The 13,782-nt window shown below is 37.4% G+C and overlaps 1 protein-coding gene across 1 annotated transcript in view; it reads right to left on the bottom strand.

The window, feature by feature from the left end:
* Etnppl (ethanolamine-phosphate phospho-lyase) overlaps window positions 1-13,782 on the bottom strand; it is an 18,451-nt gene extending 4,669 nt beyond the window's left edge. Inside the window, exons 1-9 of the mRNA XM_078021825.1 lie at window positions 13,549-13,782; window positions 10,578-10,696; window positions 10,186-10,345; window positions 8,343-8,417; window positions 5,642-5,732; window positions 4,404-4,520; window positions 2,434-2,516; window positions 1,570-1,795; window positions 125-279 (exon numbers count right to left, since the gene is read on the bottom strand). Of these exons, the coding sequence (XP_077877951.1) occupies window positions 125-279; window positions 1,570-1,795; window positions 2,434-2,516; window positions 4,404-4,520; window positions 5,642-5,732; window positions 8,343-8,417; window positions 10,186-10,345; window positions 10,578-10,696; window positions 13,549-13,604 (1,082 nt within the window). The 5' untranslated portion in view covers window positions 13,605-13,782. The remainder of the gene's footprint in view (window positions 1-124; window positions 280-1,569; window positions 1,796-2,433; window positions 2,517-4,403; window positions 4,521-5,641; window positions 5,733-8,342; window positions 8,418-10,185; window positions 10,346-10,577; window positions 10,697-13,548) is intronic.

Below are 13,782 nucleotides of genomic sequence, written 5' to 3'. Positions count from 1 at the left end.
CATTCTGTTTCTCAGTGTTTTCTAGATTTAGTTTTATATACTTTATTTTAAATTTATAATGTAAAATATAAGCTTCTATTTTGGAAAAACAAATAACTAGAAGACAACTTCATAATAAACATACCTAATATTGCCTATCAAAGTGTGCTTAGCCTTCAGCTTATTCAGTAACTCAATAAGGTAATTTCCTACTTTCATAGCATTTCCCTGGAGGTCTTCCTTTTCAATGATATCCAGGACAGCCAAACCAACAGCACAAGACACTGGATTTCCTCCATACTTCAGAAGAAAGACAGGACCATTGAATTAGTCATATTGCTTCATCTATGAGAAATTTAGCTTCCACATTCATAAGTGAAAATATGATTTTAATAACATTTTCTCCTACAATATTAATTTCTCAGATTTAGAATACAGTATGATTCTATTTATTTAGGATTGAGTGGAAATCCATTCCAGAATTTATTTTGCATGCTGCATAACTGGTATGAAGGATTATCAAGGAATGTATTGTTTCATCCAAACAAAAACAAAAAAACATCATATTATAAATGAAGGATTTCAGAGTATGATTCAGTGAAGGAATTTGAGCTTTCTACCCTTGAAGAGCTGAGTGAAAATAGCTAAGTAATGTCATTTTCTCTGGATAATCTATGTCCTTTGATTCTTACTTTTAGCTTTTCACAAATTTTGTATACATATTGTACAATCCACAATAATTTTTCCAAGGCTAAAGCTTAAAAACTTTTGGGAGTAAAGCCATGAAAATAAAATTTCCCAAAGATAAAAATTTACTATCTCTTATGATAGTTGTATAACATTTATAATACTGAATCATCTAAATACTTTAGAAGTCTCTTGGGAATTTTAATCATGATACAAAAAGATCATATTGTTTGTGAATATATTCTAACTGACAAAGTTTAACAGGATAGCCAGCTATTACTAGAAAAATTAATAAGGCTGTTTTAGGAAGAAAAAGACATATCAGAAAAATATAAGGAATGCTGTGCTATATACAATAAAATTTTGTTTGGCGAGGGTCCTTGTGTGGTTACTGGTGAAACAGTCTTAGTCTTTACTACACTGGCAAAAAGTGTAGGAACATGCATTATTTTTCCCTCTTAGAATTAAAGTTGTAGAATTTTTAGTCATGTCTTTATTGTTAAATACTTAAGTTTTCTCACATTTTTACATTTTAGTCAATAGCCATATAAGGAGCATTTTTAGTACAAATTTCTAGACTTAAGATCGGGAGTCAGTATGGTTTGAACATTTGTAACATTTGTTGAACATTTGTTTCTTCCTGGGAAATCCAGTTCTAGAATCATCTATCTATTATTTATCCTCTCATCCATAGTGTGTTAAGCAGTTGTCTTATCCCACTCTGCTCAGCATTAAGTATTATAATAATCTCTTATATTGTAATGAATGGATTAGAACAAATGGTATCTAGTTGCTGTTTTAAGTTGTGTCCTTTGATTATTTACAAAGTTGAAATTTTTGTAGGTTTAATAAAACAATTTTTAAATGAAAAAAAAGAAGTTAAACTGGTAGACCAAAATTTACCGTATTGAAGTACTCCACCCCAGCGTTGTTGAAGGCTTCTGCAATTTCTTTGGTTGTCACTACGCATGCCATTGGGTGGCCATTGCCCATGGGTTTTCCCATTGTGACAATATCTGGAACAAAGTCCTCACCATGCATTTGGAAGCTCCAGAAATGTTTTCCAACTCGGCCAAAGCCTACCTGAACTTCGTCAGCTATGAACACTCCCCCTGCTCTGTGTACATATCTGAAAAGCAAAGGTGTACTTTAATGCCTTCAGATTACCAAGTGTCCCCAGACCTACACATAAATATATAGATTATTACAAAAAAAACCATAAAAAATAATTTTTAAAATAGTGGAAAAAAGATGTAGATTATTTAAGACAAAAAAGCATTGTTAACCTGAAGCCTTGATGTGTATTAAAATATTCAGAATCCCACACATATGTTACAATATAATAATACAATTTCTAGATTGGATATATTCCACACTGTTAATGCGTGTGTGCTGCTTAAAGTAAGCTATATTGCAGTGTTTTAAGTGGAAAGAGAAAGAATTGAATGAGTAGTTTTTAGCAGGGTTAATCTTCACATTTTTACTAATTGGTAAGGCTTAGGTGCCAGCCAATCAGACAGGATGCCAGATGAGGGACTTGCACAGAATTCTGGAGACAGCTCTGCTGGGCCATATGCAAACCCTTTATTTTCTGGATCTTGGGGAAGGAAAAGGGGGGCATCCGAGAGTCCTGGGATGGCAGGCACTCAGGAGTGGCTATTTACCAGCTAACCTGGGAGTACTTTAGTGTATTGGCAACCAATATGGCCCTAGAGAATTGTCACAGTGCCCTCAGTCTGACCAATGGTGCCCACGTCAAGTACATACTCTGCCACTTTCTGGAAGTAGCCTGCTGGAGGGATTATTTGTCCGCCACAACTCTGCATGGATTCAGCAATAAAGGCAGCAATCTATACAAGAGAAGATGGAGTCACAGTCCATTAGGTCCCCCTCTAACCCCCTAAGAAAGAGGATTGCTTATAGAGCTGGTTATTTAAAAAGTGGCCAGAAATAGAACTGTTGTTAAGTGGCAGGTCAGCCTTTTGATTAAAAACAAAAGGTGTCTATGCTAGAAAAGCAAATGATCTTATTAGTTGTTGAAATTCTAGGGTACCCATCAAGCTACCAAGAGAAATGGAGAAGATGAGAGGGAACTCCCATTTCTGCATCATTAATTAAGTGCAGTGGTTTCATTATTAGGATGATCTGAAAAAGACTGATGCTTTGAGAAGACCCTCTAACATTTTACCAAGGTTTCCAAGGCGTCACCATGGCACTTTTTAGCCAGCTTGGTGAAATAGGACTTCTTGAAGCTAGAATTGGCCTAAAGGTGGCTTGTGGCCATATGTGATTTTTACTTTACTATATTTTCTAGGTCTTGCCCTGAGCCACATTTCCCTCACGGTTAGGCAACTCACAATAGGAACTATATATGAAGTATTTTAGAGACTAAGGAAAAAGTAGGAAATAGAAACTGCTCAAGTAAGAAGAGAACATGCAAGAAGAACATCAGATAAATCAAGAGAACCAAGGGTTTAGTTCAGACTACTCCTTTACAACTGTATCATCTTGGGTTAAGTTCTTCACTTGTTAGCACTGTCAGGTATTAGCTATAGAATAAGCCTGTTGGACTCCAGAGATTTCTAACCTAAAATTCCATGGGTCTGCAAGCACAACATTCAGAAGCACCAGTCTTGTATTTTCTCATTGTCTTTAGCATTGTTAACACAACAGCATTAACCCCCAAACTACCAAATGCTAATATTCTCAAAAACTTATCCAGATTCTCTTTTAGTGACAAAAGGCCTATATGATCTAGTTATAATGTAATTTTTTCCCTCAAAGCATTGACTACCATCATAGATGTAAAGACGTCTAGGCTTTATTTGAAGAGAAAGTATAAAGCTCCCCAGCACAGCTAGAATTTTAGGTATATCTGCATAGATATACCTCAAAAGAGGATATGGAAAATGGATGGATAAGAAGAAATAGTGAAGAAATGTGAATAGATCTCTAGTCATAATGACAAAAATATTTAAGTTAATTGGAAGAAGTAAACCATTTTTAAATTTTTTTTTAAATTAAGGGGTTTTCTTTTTGAATTGCTACATCTATGCCATAAGCCAGGTTAAAGGCAAAGTATTATCAAGTTGCATCAAATACCCACATAAGTAACCCTCAAATTGGATGAGAATTGAAGATGAAGCTGAATTTGTAGGATAAAGACTAAAAAAAAAAAAAGAAAGAAAGAAAGAAAGAAAAGCCTTTGAGGACTCTGTTTCTGAAGTTCAGGCCCATATTGGAAGGACATTTTTCTGCCTTGGCTTACCCAGGTGGGACCAAGCCCAGGCAGTGTAATTTAAGGAAGCTTGAACTATGTCCATGGAAGAGCCCTGTGGGAAGTCTACATTGATCCTGAGACTCCAGGGCCACTCTGTCCCTTCACCCTATGTTCACCCCTATGTTCATCTCAGAAGAGTCTTCTCTGGTTTATCACCTTTCTTAATTCTCTCATTCCCAATCCCTCTGGACCAGACCCTGCATACCATGAAGAGGTCAGAAGTAGGCTACTAGTTCTTCAATGAGGATGGTGTTTGCATTTCCAGAATAAGTATTAGTAGACAGTAAGAGGTGTGACTGTAATCATGCTTTTTTCCCCCCCTCAACATGAACCAAGTGGAAATGTAGCCAGAGAAGCACAGAAAGGGAATTCAGATCTAATCCTTTCTCTTCTCTACTGTGAATTACAGTTTCAATCCATTTTATAAAAGGTGTTAATGTGTTTTGAAAAAGCCAACCTTCCTTCCATTGTTATGAGCTTCTTCAATAATCTTCCTCACTTCCTCTGCATAAGCACTGGCTGGGTCTGAGTGGTCTTCTCTATATTTTCCTCTGTAAGTATCTGGAGTTGGTGCCTGAAAACATCACATGATTCAGCTTCTCATCATTTACCTCTTGAATAAACTTTTTTGAAAAAGCATTTCCCCACAAGGGCATGGGAGTAAGTTGATCATGTCGAGTTAAGTGACTCTAGGTTTTTCTGTTCTTTTTCCTTAGCATTTCTGAATTCTGTGAAGAAATGACCTCGTGAATTATGAACAGGAGCTTGGATTTGCTTTCAGAACCTTATAAATGAAACTTTGTTTCTATTCACATAAGTAGCAAATTCAAATCAACAAGTGTAATTATATCACACAAAAATGTCAATGAATGGAAACAATATTAAACATTCTATATTTAAAAATGAATCAACACTTATCATCTCTATTATTCATATGAATCATTCAGAAATATAAAGAGTGCTTCATCACTGTCTTCAGATATGAATAATAGTCTTAAGAAAGCCTACGGATCCTCGGTTAACAAACACACCAAATGGATTTCACTGTTTCTCAACTTGGTTTCTTTATTTGACTTTTACATTAATCTATATAATAATGTAGCAATAGAATAAATTTTATAAGTCATGCAAACTCAATTTAACTCTGAATTTTAAATTGGCATGAGTGGTATAAAAAAGAATTGATCAAGGAGAAAGTAAAATGAAATGACAGCTGTGAACAACATACTGTACTACTGCACTAACTTGCCTGTGATGATACTCACCAGTGAACTAAAGCCACATTTGGTCTCTAGTCCTTAGACTTTAGCAAGTCATGTAACTATTCTAGATCTTAGTTTTCTTTTTTATGGTTTCCTTCCTTCCTTCCTTCCTTCCTTCCTTCCTTCCTTCCTTCCTTCCTTCCTTCCTTCCTTCCTTCTTTCATTGCAGTATTGATGATTGAGCCCACGAGGGCTTTACCACTGAGCTGTATCCCCAATCCTTTAAAATTTTCATTTTAAGACGGGGTCTTATTAAGTTGCCTAGGCTGAACTTGAACTTAAGATTCTCCTGCCTCAGCTTCCTGAATAGCTGAGATTACAGGCGTGTACCACACTGCCTGGCCTTGGTTTCATTTTGATGATGTTGAGCTAGGTTATCACTTGGCATTTTTCTAGTACTAGTGTTCTGATTCTAGGATTGTCAGATACTTACCACATGAACAAACTCTTTCTTGACATCTTTGCCCTTCCGAAATTTATATGGACTGATCTCAATTAAAGATGATAGGTGACCATGGTAAGCACTGAAAAGAAAAAGAATAGTAACCAAGATTTCTCTGGAAGGATGCTTTTCTAATGTATAAAAAAATAGTGTTGCTTATTAACCCTATGCATACATCCACATTGATGCCAGGTTTAACTCTATAAGATCTAATTTTTCATGGTGACTCTGGCCATTTAATTTGTTCATACATGGAAGGCCTCAGGTAATTTCTTTTCAGTATCAAAAATCACATTATTTTTTTTTGCTAGTGCTAAATTAGATTGTCTAAAGAATTATTTTCTATATCTTCATGCAAAATTCTATACATATGTATTTTTCAAATATATGTGATAGTTGTATACTGGTAAATTTTCAGAACAACTTTATTTTAAAATTTTTTTTTGTTTTTATTTCTTTGGAGTACTGGGGAGTGAATGACAAACTGCTTTATATCAAAGAATGGGCATGTGTTTCTGTTTGGGATGACTTCTGAAGGATGTCCAGTTGCAAATATTAGGCAAACAGTAATTAGGAAGAAACAGGAGGTGTGTTCAAGAGAAACCTAGATTATGGTGACCAAATGGTCATGAAATTCCTCTCATTTAAAACACAAGTGGCTATGATATTTTTTGCTTGTTTTTTTTTTTTTTTGCAGAAATATAATGGAGAGATCTGGAAAGGAAATTACAAAAGGCTTGAACAGATAAAGCAAAAAACTTGCCCCCGCATAGATCAGACAGGCTATAATGTCTTCATAATAAAATTAGTATGGTATCAGAATAAGGACATATAGACCACTGGAACAGAAAAAGAGCTCAGAGGTACATCCATACAGAAACAATAAGGAAGTAGGGGCCAGGTTGATTCAATATGAGAAGTAGTTAATAAATAGAAGAACATCTTTCTAATCTGGGGGGGGCGGTGAGATGGGGATTGGGAAGAAGGGGAGAAACATTTTTTAAAAATATGTAAAAAACCCAAACCACAAGATGCATATGAAGAGAGTCTCAGATTAATAATTAGAAAAATGTAGAGTAAGATGACACTGAGAAATATATTATACCTATTAGACTGGTAAAAATTATTTTAAAAAGTTAGCTGGATAAACATTAGTGAAAATTTTTAGTGATAAATTTTAGTGGAAAATAGGAACTCTTCTGTGTAGGATGCTGCTACCATTTTTCAGACAACTGTGACAGTATTTAGTCAAATTAACAGTATTTCTAGGTACCCTATGGCTCAGCAGTCCTGTTTCTGGGTGTCCTAAGAAATTCTCAGAAAGGTCATCAAGGGCACAAGTATGAGGAAGTTTGTTGCAGCACTGTTGCTTGAGGTGGCTGGAGGTAGGTGGCAGTTACAGTATCTGTATTTGGGGACTGCTGTCAGATAGTTAGAATTGCACTGAGATTTCCTGTGACAGTCGTTCCCCACATGTAGCTGTTGGGTGCTTGACAATGTAGCTAGTCTGATTTCCGATGTCCTGTGGGTGCAAAACCAACACTGGACTTCCAATATTTAGTTCAAAAAAAGAATGTAAGGGGCTGGGGATGTGGCTCAAGCGGTAGCGCGCTCGCCTGGCATGCGTGCGGCCCGGGTTCGATCCTCAGCACCACATACCAACAAAGATGTTGTGTCCGCCGAGAACTAAAAAATAAACATTAAAAATCCTCTCTCTCTCTCTCTCCTCTCTCACTCTCTCTTTAAAAAAAAAAATTCTCTCTCTCACTCTCTCTTTAAAAAAAAAAAAGAATGTAAGATGTTTTAGTATCTTTTATATTGATTGAACATTGAAAGGATTATACCTTTTATAATGGCTGCTAGAACATTTTAAAGTGCTGATATGGCTCACATTGTATTTCTAGTGGACAGCACTCAGAAGAATAGAACAGATGTCCCCCTAGCAACTCTAGTTCTTGAAACACAATGACAAGGAATAAAAGGTGGAAACAGAAAAAGAGATCCAAATTGATTTTTATAAAATTAAAAGAGATACACATTTTACATGAAATAAAATGAAAGATACACATTATTAATTGTCTATAGGTATGAGAGGATGGGCACAAAATAAAGGACATAATTAGTTCCCCCCTCTGCAATTGAAGATTGTGGGATGGAAGTTAGAAAATAAAATAAAATTTTATTTTACTTCCCTAGTAAATATAGAACTTGTCAAATTTCTTGTTTAAAATGTAATAAATCAAGTTTGAGAGGTAAGATTAAATGTGACTTAATTGTCACAAACTTACTTGGCTGTTGGGTTCCTTTAAAGATTTGTTCTAAATTGTTACCTTTAAAATTAATTACAATGGATAATCATGAAAACAAAACAAATACTATTTTTTCTTTTAAAGAAGACTGAGTTAGATGTAGTAGTGGCAGAATAAATACTGTGCGAAAATTCAGCCTGATTCATGCAAAGCCCATGAGGCTACAGCCTCCCCAGCACCAAGTGCAGCCTTCCCCATGTGCCAATATGAAAAGAATTATCCTCTGGATTTAAGCTGGCCTTGACACCTTCATACAGAATTTAAAAAACATTGTCCCATGTGTCTGCCCTCTTCCACATGTGCTTATGATATTAGTATAAATATGATCAGAACAGTTTTATGTCTGAGGGGGGTTCTTGATTAGAAATCTGTCTGAGACTTACTGGTCCAGAGTGATCACATCTTGGTGGTCTCGGAACTGCCGAGCCAGGCGTAAAGCTAAGTCATTGGCTTCAGATCTAGTAAGATAACAGAGTAGAGGGGACAATGTGATGATCTCTTTATAAAATATTTTAAAATGTTAATTACAAAAGTTGTAAGGTTATATTTTTTTCCAGAAATTTATTAAGTAGTAAGAAGTCCTTTTCTTCCTCTTCAATCTTACCCACCCTGAGCTCATTTCACCCTCTAATCCAAGTCTCCCAGAGGTTTCCAATAGAGAATGAGACATACAGAAGCTGCCCAGTAAAAATCACAGACCTGCTGCCCATGTCAAGTCTAGCCCAGCCCCATCATTAGGTGACTATCTTTTAAAAATATTTATTTATTTTTTTATTTGTTCTACTTAGTTATACATGTCAGAAGAATGCATTTCAATTCATCATACACAAATGGAACACAACATTTCCATTCTCTGGTTATACATGGTGTTCAGCAATCATACATGTGGGAAGGGGTTATGAGAGGAGGAAAGATGGTGGAATGAGATGGAACTCATTATCCTAGGTGACCATCTTTGAGGACTTCTTAGGAAGCCTGAACTAAGCTGATCACAGGAGGAGGAATAGGAGGCCAAGGGTGCATGCCTGGCTACCAAACATGTATTGGCTCAATATCTATGGCATGGAAGTCATTTCCCCTCTAACTGGTTCAGAGAGTCTAAATATACTACCCATACAGGGAGGAAGAAAATAATCATTTGGGGAATCTTTATTGTTTGCTTTATTATGCTGAATACTTACCAGTATTTATTCTCAGAACAACTCCACAGGAGTTTCTTTGTCTTCTTTATATAGATGAGGAAAGAGCCTCAGAGAGGTTAAGCAACCAGAAAAAGGTTTTACAACTAATAAGAGGTAGAGTCAGGATTCAGATTAAAGCCTGTATAACCCCAAGACCATTATTCTTTGTCCTAGATCTGCATCCAGTCTTTGGGGACAGTGTTCTTTGTGACTAAGGTCACTTAATAACATGGAATGCTTTGTAAATGAAAGCAAAACTATCACATTTATTAGAGGCAAGATTGCTTTATAACAATAGATCCTAAACTATCTTCTTAATTCTTTACAAAGAAAAAAAAGAATATTCTGATTATAAGTTTGGTTTTAAAATAGCTTATGGAAAAGTGAATCATACAAAATCATATAAGCAAACATTTATAGTATTTACAATAGTTAATTTTAATACATACATATAGATAGTTAGATAGATAACTTTAAAAAATGGGATTTCTGCTGCACATACAGCTTTTCCAAGTTTGCAAATAGATACATGATGATGCTAATTCACAGAATTTAAAAGTTGGAATGTACCTATTCACTTGAACTTCCCCTTTCCTCCTTCCCCACCCCACTTCCTTTTTTCTGTTTTTTTTTTCCCCCTCCTTCTCTTTCCTTCCTTCCTTCCATTTATGTTGGGGAAATACACTCAACTTCTGTAAGAAAATGAATGAATCAAAAATCATATAAAAGTTAAAACTTGGTTAGTAGATTTATTTCTTTACTAAAACTCATTATTGTTTTGAAAGGAGGATCCGGGCCTATTGCTTCTTTAACGACTTACTCTACTGCCTGAAGAGGGGAGCATCATTTGACCAGTAAGATTCAGAGTCAAGAGACAAAAGAAACAGAAAGTCCAGTTCCTAATGTGAGGTCACTTGGTGACTGGTGAGAATCTCACCCAAATTTTTCAGACATCCACGCTCCACCATGAATCAAAAGGAAAGGTGTACTTGAGAGAAGGTAGAATTTAACTGAAATGAGGATGCGGAGGAAACCAGAAACTTACCCTGAATTTGTAAAATAGAAAACAGAGAGCTTCCTGGGCAGGGTGGCCGAGAGGCGTTTGGCATACTCAACAATGTTGTCGTGGAGGAATCGGGAGTTTGTATTGAGCAGTTCCATCTGTTTCAGGGCAGCTGTGAACACTTCTGGGTGACAATGTCCCACTAAAATTTAGACAAAGCCCAAGAAATAAGTGACAATTGTAAGTGCTCAGGACTTGAGGGGAATTCTGAAGCAAGCAAGACAAAAGTTGAGCTCTTCTCTCTTCCACACTTAACTTTAACTTTTCCCTTTATTCGCCCATTCAGCAAAGAGGCTGCAGCTACTGCAATTCTTGAGATAAATAACTGCTTCATAAACACTTATTCCAAAGAACTACAAAGACAGGACATTTACCATGGGCCACATTGTTGATGCAGTCCAAGTACTGTACTCCTTTCTCATCGAACATGTACTGCCTCTGGGCTCGCACTATTTTGATGGGATCCGCAGCAAAGAAAACTTCGCAAGAGGGCCTAGAAATAATCAAAGGAAATACTTTGGTCTGGCAGAACAACTCAGTATTTGTCCTTCTAAATGGAAAATTACCATTACATAAAAGAAAGGGAAAACACAACCTGGATGACGTGCAATTTTTCTTTTCCATTTCTTATCAGCCTGCAAATGTTTTATCATAATCCCCCCATTCATGCCACTGCTCATATTTCTTATGGTAGTTATATTAAATTTGCCATGATTTGACAATTCAGTTTAGAGGCACAAGAATCATTAACTTACAGATAGCTCTAATCACACAAATCAATAACTAATTTTCCTTTGGGAAATTTTGTTTTAAAACAAAAAAAGTAATTTTTTTCTTTGATGCTTCCTGTATGGCAGAAACTATTACATATTTCACAAATATTATCTCATTTAATCCAACAACACTATATAATAGGGATTGTTGTCCTCATTTTGATTAGTGAGGAGACTGAGGCACAGAAAAATTAAGAAACTTGGATCAAGATTTATTAGCTAGTTAGTGAATGAAAAAAAAAAAAGGATTTGAAAGTAGACTTTGCCTCTTCTTTTTTTCCTTCCAATCTACTCTATAAAGACATAAACAGACAGGACACGATGGTGCCCATCTGTAATCCCAGCATCTTGGGAGGTTGAGGCAAGAGGATTCTGAGTTCAAAGCCAGCCTCAGCAATTTAGTGAGGCCTTATAAATTCAGTAAGAAATTAAAAAAAAAAAAAACAAGAGCTGGGGATGTGGCTCAGTAATTAAGTGCCCTGGATTCAATCCCTAGTGACCCCCGACACTCCCCAAAAAGAGGTGAACAGCACTAAAAGCTAAATAAAAATAACTTACCCAGGGGTGGTATTGACCAATTTACATTGTTATATGCATGTATGAATATGTAACAAAAATCTTCCTATTATGTATAATTACAATGCACCAATATGGGAAATAAAAAAACTAAAAAAAAATCAGAGTTTATATTATAAAGGAGATTTTGTAGATAACTTCTATTTCCACATATTTTGAGGGAATTTGTCCTATATCAAATGGATTTTCTATTCTTAAATAAGAGAGTATATTGATTATTGTGCATAGCAACTTCAGATTTTAAAATTGCTTCAGGTTGGTATATTTGTTACTAGAGAGTTTGCTTTTATTTTTAATTTTTGTAGTGCTGGAAGTTAAAGCCAGGGCCTAACAGTTGCAAGGAGAGCACTTTATCACTGAATTCCTACATCCTCAGTCTCTCATTGAGGTAGTTGTTTGTTTTGCAGCACTGAGGATTGAACCCAGGGGCATTCACTCACTAAGCTACCTTTCTAGCCCTTTTTCTTTTTTTACTTTGAGGCAGGGTCTTATTAAATTCCCTGGACTGGCCTTCAACTTGCAATCTTTCTGCCTCAGCCTTCAAAGTAGCTAGGATAGTTTTAAAACAATCTAAAATGAAAATAATATTTAAGGAGAAATTTCTTGTTGATTCAAGCTCAACTATTAGTTTATCCCTACTAGTTAAGATCCACAGAAAACCTTTTGCTATGAATGTGAACAGAAAGCTGCAGACTTCACATTGCCTTTTAAACATAGTTTCCCACCTTGTCCATCAGACTTCAGGTAAAAATTCTTCAGTCAGTTCATAGGTACATTCCTCCCACCCTAGAACTTGTTCTGCTCATCATGTCAGAAACTATTAGATTTCCAGTGGAATCTAATTACATCGGATTGAAAACTAACAGAATGGGTGATTAGAAAAAGTGGGTGGTGATCAGCTATGGCGGGGGGATTTGGCCATTTTTATCCCATTTTGGGGTTGAACTCTAGTCTCCGAAACCATCTAGAAACTTCCCTGTTTGAGGTTAGAAGCTTCAGTATGAGAAAATGCACAGCTTTCCCCCAAAGAGGACACTACTTCTGTTCTTTTTTGTGTCCTTCTGTTCTTTTTTCCTCCTCTCATGCCCACCAGTGGGCTGCAGCAGTCAACTGCAATACTGCTGACAACTGGTCTTACTAGGTTAGTGCTAATACCACTAATCAATCATTCATATTTACATGTATTTTTTTTAAATACACAAATGCTAACCCTGATTTTCATTTGCTCGCTCCTTTAAAGCAGAATGTTATACCTACTTTCATAAAACAGGAAATGAATTTGACAGAGCTCACAGAGGTAACGTGACACCCAACTAGGACCAGAGTTCAGGTCAATCTTGTAGACTCACCATTATATTACAAGTCGTTTATAATGTGGGCAAAACAAAGAAGCTTGGGGAGAACACAGCATTTGATATTCGAAGTGAGGGCACAGCTTGGGAGACCTAGGTGGTGCTGAGTCTGGGCATCTGGTAACTGAACTGCCCTCTTTCAAGTTTTTTCAAGTTTTTCCACTGGCTAGATTAACCCTTTACGGCTTAACCGAGCATGCAAGTTACACACACACACTCCTTTGGTTTCAAACAAAAAATGTCAATATTAGTTCGTTTTCATTGCCAAAACTACTTCTGGGTTCACACATTTCAAGCTCTCGGGCTGGGTGGGCGTGGCGGCGCCCATGCATCGTGTGGCGGTAAACTCTGGTCGCCAACTCCTCCAGCCGCCTGTCGTCAGCCTCCTGCCCGCGATCGCCTCCGCCAGCGCAGCCAGATGCGGGTGCTTCTGGGCTGGCGGCTGCGCCAGGGAGCACCGCGCCGGCAGAGGCAGGCGGGGGCGCGAGTGCGCATGCGCGGCAGGCAGGGGGCGTTGCACCCGCTGGCGGGGAGCCCAGCCGAGCTTAGGTGCGCAGGTCTCTCTCTCACTCTCCTGTACAGCTTCTGCTCTTTGCACGCTTTCCCACCCCATGCACCTTTCCTTCGGGCTGGGTAGCCCTTACCCGATGTACTTCCCTCGCAGCGCCAGCGTGTCCTGCTTGCTGTATAGCTCGCACATGGCAGCGGAGTGCTGGGCACCTCGAGGGGTCTCCCCTTTGAGGTCAGTGCGTTTCTTTCAGGAGTCGGAGACTTGTCTCAGCTCTCTGGCCTTTCCTCCCGTGTATCCCTCAAGGGGTCCCCTGGCCCCTGGGCGTCGGAGGTCACTGGTGGCATCAGCTAGCTAGGGTCATCCCCCT

This window comes from Ictidomys tridecemlineatus, chromosome 9, assembly GCF_052094955.1.
Source record: "Ictidomys tridecemlineatus isolate mIctTri1 chromosome 9, mIctTri1.hap1, whole genome shotgun sequence".
Lineage (NCBI taxonomy): Eukaryota > Metazoa > Chordata > Mammalia > Rodentia > Sciuridae > Ictidomys > Ictidomys tridecemlineatus.
This window is presented reverse-complemented; position numbering and strand designations above follow the sequence as displayed.